Consider the following 9,591-nt stretch of genomic DNA (forward strand, 5'->3'; position numbering starts at 1 on the left):
AAAATTCAGTAGCCATTTAATCAGAATGAAAACATTTTAACTCCCTTCAAAACTAATAAAATGCAAAAAACTTAAAAACCTATAAACTTATAAAAGATGCAGTAATAAGCTACATGTAAGTATCTGACAGGCCACACTCTTACAGTCTTTCTCATGGGAACTATTATTTCCAAATTAAAATACTTTATCACTAACTAGACACAGCTCCAAAAAACATCCTGAGCAGTTAAAATTATTTTTGTACATCTGAAGTCACAAATGTGAGGAAGAAACTGTCCACCACATCTTAAATTCAGTTTCAGCCACTTTAGAAACGTAAGAGATGAGTACAAACTGAAATAAGATGCTAAATAGACACTAACTGGAAGGTATCGGACAACTTGTTAATGACACCAATCTAGAGAAGTCTGAAACAACAGTGATGAAAAATAATCCCAGAGAAGAGGAATTACTGTGTCACTTAAGACTGTTAACGTTACTTACTCAAAGGACATATCTGAAACAAATCCCAATGAAAATTATTTTAAGCAGAAAGTTGCTTCTCCCTCTCGCACATGAAATACAAAAAACATTACTCCTATTCTTACAGTCCAAAGGACTGTAAAACAACTTAATGGATTTTGTTGTATTTGACATGGGTCTGAAGTCCTTCAGGGCAATTCCAAACATCTCTCTCTAGCGGCATACAGGCAGTCCAAAAAAAACAACACAGGATGTTAACTGCAGCATCATAAGAAGTTCTCTGCTGATCAAAATACTTCTATCATCTACAAGGAGACAACTGCATGTACATAAAAATCTAGCAGGGAAGCTGACTGGCACGCACAGTTACCTTTTCAAAGTGATGAATTGCAAGCCAAATTTCTCCTTGGGCATTGAAAACACAGCCAAGATTACTCCAAGCCACTGCAAAGTTTGGTTGAGTCTCAATTGCTTTTAAGTAACAGGCCTTGGAACAGTTAAAGAAGAAATACAAGGGAAGGGGAATATTTGTAAAAAGAAAAAAATAAAAAAAAAATTGTTAGTATGCCTTCTCTAACCAGCCAAAAGTGACCCTGCAGTATAGGCTAGCTTGCGCCAAAACTAATGCGCTGCAAACTGTTGTTGATCCTGCGCCAGCGCAAACCAAAACCCAGGTGCAAGCCCACCATTTTTCAGTTACGCTGATAACAAATTAACACGCCTTTAGACACCAGGTCACCCCAGAAATCATCTTAGAAATTATTCAAGTAGGTCAGTGGAAATATCTGCCACCCTAAGGGTGGCAACTGTATAAAAACCAAAAAATTACTGTGTAAAAACAACTTCGCTGTAAAATAAAATTAAATCATGAAATAAACTAACAAAGAAATTACTTCAAAAAAAATGAGAAAAACTACTGAAAAAGAGAAATCCATTCTTCAGTTTTAATTGTCCTCATGTGAGACGACACACCCAATCCATAGCTTGTTTCCCAGTTTCTTCAAATACAGTCAACCCTCCAGCTTCAAAACCTCAAATGACAGGATTGCATGAAGGTTTAGGTCCCTGTAATGCAAGCGCAAGAAATCGCTGCGCATCCTAAACAGCACGGCGCCACGCTATCGCTGCAAACTGCTTTGCTATATTGATTGCCCTAGGTCCACTGAACGGCCAACCAGAATCATTAATCTACCAGACAGGCCCAGAAAGAAACTTGTGTATTAAATTTGATGTCTGGACTCTAAATGCGTTACAACCCAATTTTATCCAAAAGGCTACAGCCTGGAGCTTGGGCAGTCACCCAATCAGAGATTAATCATCTAGTCAACCGTTCATGAGGGCTTAATCGCACGCAATGCGCGTTACCGCTGCGCAGCCTTTGCGCTACTGCAGGATCACAGCGCATCATCAGAAGAGCAGAATGCTGCAATCCAAACAAAGAAGAAAAAAGGAAAAAAATGAACAACCAGAAGAGTTAGAAGCTTTTACTATTAACTATTTCCAATTATTTCTTTAAAAAATATTTTAATTTACTTTTACTTTATTTCTTTGAAAGAATTTGTGGCTACTAGTATAAAATATTCTTACATTACTTGCTTGTACATAAATATTTTAAGCTGTTTCTGAAGCCACAAGACAGAAGATTCAGGCATGGAGGCAAATGGTTTTGCTGTGGCAGTTACAAACCCGTTACCATATTTCTCATCATGTGACTTTTCGGTGCGTTCCTTGCTGGAAGAGGAGGAGGAGGTGTGTGTCTGCCCTAGATCCAGGCCTCGAGCTCCCTTCAGCGAGGCACCTTAGGCATGGAATAGGAGGTTTCACCCACCTGAAACCTTCTAAATACAATATCAGTGGTGAAAAACCAAAAACAAGAGAGAAAATAAAACAAGATCATTAGTAAGAGTTCAACAAAGCAATTGCATTTTTTTTGGATATGTCTTAACACATGGGAAAGAGGACAATCTGTCTGTAACAAGGGAGACATGCAGAAGGGAGAGGGTTAATCAGGGCAATTGCATACAGCAGGGACTTTTTTTTTTTTTGGAAGAAAGGCTCTGAAATATCTACAAAGAAATTAAATTTTAGTTCAAACTGTAAGGAATCTGCTGGCTTGATTTTTCAAATGGACTGATAACCAAAGAAACACATTGCAATTTACTCAAGATGTTTTTCCTTGCTTATTAAGTTCTCACAAAACGGAATAACACTTTCAAACTAGGTGTCTCCAGAGCTCTGAAACAAAGAAGTCAGCAACCTAAGGCAGGCGCAGTGTCTTGGCCTATACCAGTCACACTAAAGCTGCAGTGAAGTGCAATTCATGTTAGCTGTCCGCTTGGTGGGCTGAGAACCAAGTGTCTCAAAGACTGTTCAAACTCTAAATGCTGTTACGAAGGATTTTCAACCTGGATCTGACCAAATCGATTAGGCTGCCCTAGGATGGCACACACATCCAAGTTGTTAACAGAAATCAACAAAATAATGAACTTTGAACCTGAACTCCCATTACCCCATGCAGATCATAACCCTCCCCAAATGGTGCTGCAGCCAAACAGACAGCTACGCTGTTCATACACTCCACTTTTTAGCATGCGCGTGGGGCTTGGAGTGACAGATGTGGAGTCCAGAGTGTTTCCGATTTCTCCACACTCCTCACCCCTGCTGCGCGGACGCGTAAGGTGGCTTGTAACAAGACAATTTCTTTGTGCAATCCAAGTTTTAACATGCCAAGAATTTTAAACTCATCTTGGTGTTCAAATTATCAGTTTAGGTAACACAAGACTGCTAGAAGCCACCTTTCCACTACAGCAAGTTTTCTTTCGATCAGTTCATTTCCCAAACAAACCAGCTTTGTCCTTCCGATTTCTTTATTTTGGGGGAGGGGAGAGGGAAGACATGAAGAAAAGATATTCAAGGGGTTGGCATACTGCAGCTATTGATCATTTACTAGCCTTTCTTCCACTATCAAGGGAAGGGAAAAGTTAAAAGAATAAAAATCTTTAAAAGCCAATATTACAAGGTAACATTTGGATAAGGATCTTCTCCACTTACAAGCCACAAAGGACTTTAGAAGAGCAGCATTTTCAATAGCACCTGCATCGTACAGGGATCTCGAGCTAACCACAGGCTCTCTGCTTGGCATCAGCAGGCAAGCCTCAGATTTGAAGGACTGTTTATTTATTTCCAGATAAGAGCATGATGGAGCCCCTGCCCAATACTTCGGAACGGTATCAGATAGTCTAGTTCAGCAGAAAGGCTTGGTAATGTTCCATTTCTTGACTTAAACCAACTTTTAAACATGGACATATCTTGCCCTGCAACTACTCTGGGGTGTTTCAGTGCCTTCAGTTTTCAGCAGTTTCTCAGAGTGACTGTAGATCAACGCAGATTTGAAGACTTGGTGCAAAGTTCAAGTTTTCAAAACACTGACGTTTACATGTATTCTACCCAACACCTACCTTGGCTTCTTCCAAGCGACCCAGGGCTTTGAGCAGGTTCCCCAGGTCACTACGAACACAGTACAAGTCCTGAAAAACCAAGGTCACACAATCAGCTTCAGGACTTCAGATGTCCCAAAGGACAAAGATAACTTGCAAAGGAACACCCCAGCCCTCTACAGCTTATTTTAAATTCTTAATAAATACATCAAAATGTAAATTATCTTTCTTGACCGAGCATTACAGCCAACAGATAATCTTACTGATGCAAAATGAACAGGAGACAGCAGTCTGATACACTGTTTACTAAAATCCAAACACCAAATCTATTTTACAGGAGTCATTTATAGACACTCAGTTTCAGCCTATAAAACATAAAAGCAATGCTTCCATAAGCCAGTCCACAGTGGCAATCTAACAAAGGCAACTCTCAGCACCATGAAGTTTCTTACTTCTTGAAAAATCATGAGGTATTTATTCAGATCTCCCATTCAAGTCTGAGCTGTGATTCTCTCACTGTAATAATACTGCCTTAAAGCACACAAAGCTAAATATGAGGTTATTCATTGAAACTTATGACTTCAGGGAAAAAAGCCCACAAACCCCACTTCCTTGTTCTTCTGTCATCTTAACAATACAGATAAGTACCAGACCAGCAGCCCTTACTATATTGCAATACAGACATTTCTGTGACAGAAGTCTTTCAAAGATCCTTAGGGAAAGTATTAGGTAGATCATTAATTTTATGGTGTACCAGTTAGGAGGAAGGATTATCACCTGTTTGTTCTCTGAAACCTGCAATCTGTGTGTCCTGGGACAGTAGTATGTAGTTCTTCTATAAAATAAAGCATTACTTACAGGGTTGTACTGAAGGGCAGACACATATGCCTGTACTGCCCCTTCCATATCACCAGCAGCTACCAGCGCAGCAGCCAGATTAATATATCCGTCAATGAAATCTGGTTTGAGGCGCAGTGCGTGTCTATAATGTTCAATTGCTTCCTGTAGCTGTCCACGTTCCTTGTACACATTGCCTAGATTCGAGTAGGCTTCGGCCAACAGTGGATTCTGTTTAATAGCCAAAGTGCTGAAGTGAGCAGACCTGGAGAAAATCAGACAAGTTAGCAAAAAAAAAAAAAAAAATCCACCCTCGACTTTCAGTATTTGCCTGTTTACCTAGTTACTTAATGAACATTCATGCTGTCCTGGTTTAAGGCCACCTGGCAAACTAAGCTCCAGCAGCTGCTCACTTGCTCACCCCTCCCTCTCCCCACACCCCCATAGGGAAGAGAATTGGAAGAACAGAAGGTAGAACCTCGTGAGTTAACGACAGGTTTAGTAACACAACACAGGAAAAGAGAATAACACCACTGTTAACAAGAATATACATGTCTCTCTCTCTCCAGTGATACACAAGACAACTGCTCACCACCCAGAACCCAATGCTCAGCTGCAACTACATACCCTCCCCCAGCTAGCTCCCCCAGTTATACACTAGCACATGTCAGCACAGTATCCAATAGCCCCTTGGCTAGTTCAGGTCAGCTACTCTGGCTGTGCCCCCCTCCCAGCTTCTTGTGAAAATTAACTCTATCCCAGCTGAACTCAGGACACTAGTCAAACAAATCTGGATTTACAGAGGTCTTGTATGTTCAGCTTCCAGCTTAAGCTATCACCTCCCCTGTTCCTATTTTAGGTTCTATTGAAGAAAGACAACTCTCATTTACAATCAGCAGGATTCAAGTTGCCTCACCAAACATGAACTCAGCACACCTGGAGAAAACATTACAGAAATCCTCTTCCAACATTTGTATGCTTTTAAGCAATGTTGCACTTGATACTCTTTGCAAGAAGTAGGACATAGTGGACAAATGTAGATGTAAAATTCTGTTGTATCCCTCATTTTATTTTCCCATATCTGAACTATTATTACAACTTCATCCAGAAGCCTATATAAAATAAACCTCCGTCAAAAGTTCTCACTGCCTTCACCAGCCCACACAGATTTACAGCTAGAACAAGTACAGTTCAAAACGCTTGAGGCACAGAAAGCAACATCAGGAACAGGCAAGCAGAAAGAATATAGAGACAAATTTCAGATTACAAAAATTCTGAACTAATCATGACATTTCGCAGCAAACAATCAGTCTTGCAACTTAAAAACCCCAAACCACAAAGCTCCACACTGCAGGCGGAAAAAAATAAACAAAACCCTTTGTTTACACATGTAAATACCTCCAGCACACACAAATGTGGCTGATGCTCTGATATTGACGTGTACAATATTAAAATAACATAAGAATAATGGCAAGATCTGTTGTTTGTTGTAAAGCTAGTGATTGCAATTTGTATTTCTCTTACCCTAACAAAATTCAAAAAGGAAGAAAAATGTTTTTGACCAGTCCTTACTGCTGCCATGAAGTTAGTATTTGTGTTGAGAGATTTAAATTAAAAAACCAAAAAAAATCAATGTAAGAACAGAACTTCTGTCAGCTATGCTCAGTACTATTAGAAGTGCAAACTATAAAGAAAGCTTGACATAACACCTCAAGCCTCCTACCTGTCCAATCTGCGACACTGGAAGTGAATGGACGACAGTAACAAAAGCACACCGGTATTATCAGGCTCTTGTCTCCAAAGCTGCATGCAGTGTCTCTCTGCTGCTTCAAAGTCTCCTGCCTGATACTCACGATGGGCCAACTCCGCTAACCCTTGGAAGGAAAGCATACGTTTCGTTGGTTCTGGAGAATCACCAAAACATTTAAGGGGGGAAAACAAAAAGTTAGATAATGGGAACAAAACAAAAAAACAAAACAAAGTGAAAAAAGTGTACACAACTGAAGGATGAAAATGTTTGAAATTACATAAAACACCACAGCACATGGCAGTTTGAACTCTCAGATCTTCATGCCCCAACCTATCACTATGGTATTTCTAACATTATCTGTACAAGTCCATGACTCTATGCTAATAGGAAGCACAGAGACTGTAATGACTGTGAATATTTGTCAGTCAATCATTTTCCGTTAACATGAAATACATTCAGAGCCATTCCTGATACGATATTGTTCTTTGGTTCACAGCAGAAGTACTGCTAACAGAACAGTGAGTCTCCTCACCCTCCCCCAAGACTGTCAGTCTTATCCTTCCTAGTATTAATAACAAGTTCTAAAAACTTAATAGGGAAATGACGGACAGCAGACAATGACATCAAAGGACTTGAACAAAAAGTTTTGCTGTGCCAGTAATGAAGGCCCTTAAAAATAAAAAAAAGTACAATGTGTAACATTCCTTGAATCCTCTATACTCCTACATTCTCTATAATGAGTAGAAATTCCTTCATAGAAAAAAATTGGCCTTGGAACAGTATCTGATGAAAGACAAATGCACGAGTCAATGATTATGTAACTGGTCTACAGAAGGAACCACTAAACCGACAGGGTACAGGAAAGGAGTTCCTGGTTCTGGAGGCTGAGCTAGAACAGGAGTGACAAAATGGTTTTAGTATTTAAGATGCAATGGTGGAAAACAAAATACTTCAATAAAACACCACCTGTTTTACACAAAACAGCCTTAAGTGTGAAAAGTAAATAAAATCTTTTACAGGCACTGTTCTGTATTCAATTATAGACAAGTGCAGCTTGGAAAAAACCACAACCATTCATCCTAGACAGAAGTATTGGCCTTCCAATTCTGCCCTGGTACCAATAGCTCTTGCTATTAAAAAGTTTGACTACTGCAAGTATATCTTATTTTTAACTACTGAAGTCCAGCATCTCCAGTACTCTGCAGTCAATTCTGTTCATGACACACTTCCCACTGGGACACACAGAGTTTTACAATGAAATCATTCCTCATACAAGGAAGCACCTCAATGTCTGAGGACACATTTTTTCAGTTAGGTTACTACAAAAATCCTGAGACTCTTTAATTCTTTGTGAGAACTTTAAAGATAGCAAAATAATCACAAAGAGATTAGGTACAGTTACTACCCAGTGTTTACTTTATGAAATTGGGATTGATGAAAGTTATTTAAATTATTTTCAAAATTGCTTTTTTAGCACTAGGTTTTGAAGATAAGATTGCAAACGCTACATGAGATAACTACAGTAGTTTTCCAGATAGCATATTGTCTTTGCCAGTGCTAAAAACTTTAATCATTTCACAGTAAATTGGAACTAGCAAAGCCACTCACTTTCAGATACTTGACAAATTACTAACCAAGTATCTTCATCCAGATTAGACTCCTGTTTTCTAGGAGACTCGCTTAATAGTTTTCCAGACTCTGACTACGGGAAAAGTGGACTTCAGTGTCTGGTCAAACCGACTGGCAATAAACAGATACAGCTGCTATTCAACATGAGAATGACAGCACCGTTTATGAAAGTCCAAGGTGCTGGCAGTTATTACGATGCTGGAGTTCCAACCCGCTGTTCCTCACTCCCGCCCTCCTTCTGCCATTAACAGACACATGGGTTTAGCCCCTCTGGTAGTCAATGTATTTTCAAGTACTGCTGGTGGCACAAACACAGGGGAGCTGGATATAGAAAAAGAGCTTATTCTTATTATCCCGTGGACCTAACTGAATAACTTATTCAAATAAATTCAAATGGTGTTATTAAACTCCAAAACTAAAGAAAAAAAAACAACCCAAAAGTTTAGACTGAAATTCTTATGGCTACTTGGAAACAAGCTTCCAACTGTTACCCAAATGCTGTTATTTTGCCTACTTAAGCAAAAAGTGAAACTGAACTTGCAACTCCCAGGGCAAAGTGCAGAAATACTGTATTTAACACCCGGGAATAAGAATTGCTAACAAAAGCCAGAAAATAAGTGAAGCACTAAAATTTTCTTTAATTTATGAAGTCTTTTCACAAAACAAACTCCCCCAGAAGACACAAAACAAACCAATCACTCAGCATAAAACAGCCAGTCATCCAGCTCCAAACAAGCATTTTTACAACGATCCTTGAGAAGTTCATTGAGAACCAGGAAGTGGACAGCTATAGCATGAAGTTCAAAATGAGTTAAACTTTTAATAGAAAGTTGACTGGAAGTAAATTTCTACAACCCAAAGACTCCATAACACAGCCATGAATGGTTGCTCGCTGAATCAATTTCCAACGAAAATAATTGCAGTGAAGAGTCACAGCCAGGAGGATCCCTTACCAAGTCTAACATGCATTAATTTATGTACCCAGGCTAACTTCTGCTACACGCTTTGACTACGACCTTGGAAAAGCCTAGCACGTGCACGAAAACGACCTTTCCCAGGACTTCTACGGAACACGTGCAAAATAAAAACCTGTACCAAAGGCCATTTTTTTTCCCCCCAGAAATTACATCCTAAGCACTTACTCACGCTCATCTTTACGTTTAGATAAAATCTAGGCCCAGAGAGGAGCAGTTGCCACCTTCCTCTGGGAGGAGGAGGTGATGAGCACAGGACTCTCCCCAGGCACACACGTGTTCTTTTCACCTCCACAGACCCAGGCTGCAAGAGGATGCTGCAGCCTTGCTAACCAGACACACGGTTCTAGCTGTGGTGCCACGAAATAGCACAGCCTCAGCCTCTCCACCTCTACTTCTACACCACCACCTTTTCCCTTTACACCCCTATCTCTCCACTGATATCCCATCTCTTTCTCCACAGATCCCATCTTTTTTCCCACCTTTCCGAGCCACCATTTCA

General features: G+C 39.9%; 1 protein-coding gene across 1 annotated transcript in view; it reads right to left on the minus strand.

Moving 5' to 3' along the window:
* OGT (O-linked N-acetylglucosamine (GlcNAc) transferase) overlaps positions 1-6,626 on the minus strand; it is a gene marked incomplete at its 3' end in the record, with an annotated part of 18,783 nt that extends 12,157 nt beyond the window's left edge. Inside the window, exons 1-4 of the mRNA XM_010078923.1 lie at positions 6,460-6,626; positions 4,758-5,001; positions 3,921-3,989; positions 833-949 (exon numbers count right to left, since the gene is read on the minus strand). Coding sequence (XP_010077225.1) covers positions 833-949; positions 3,921-3,989; positions 4,758-5,001; positions 6,460-6,626 — 597 coding nt within the window. The remainder of the gene's footprint in view (positions 1-832; positions 950-3,920; positions 3,990-4,757; positions 5,002-6,459) is intronic.
* Positions 6,627-9,591: the final 2,965 nt, after the last annotated feature.

This window comes from Pterocles gutturalis, unplaced genomic scaffold (assembly GCF_000699245.1).
Source record: "Pterocles gutturalis isolate BGI_N339 unplaced genomic scaffold, ASM69924v1 scaffold23643, whole genome shotgun sequence".
Lineage (NCBI taxonomy): Eukaryota > Metazoa > Chordata > Aves > Pterocliformes > Pteroclidae > Pterocles > Pterocles gutturalis.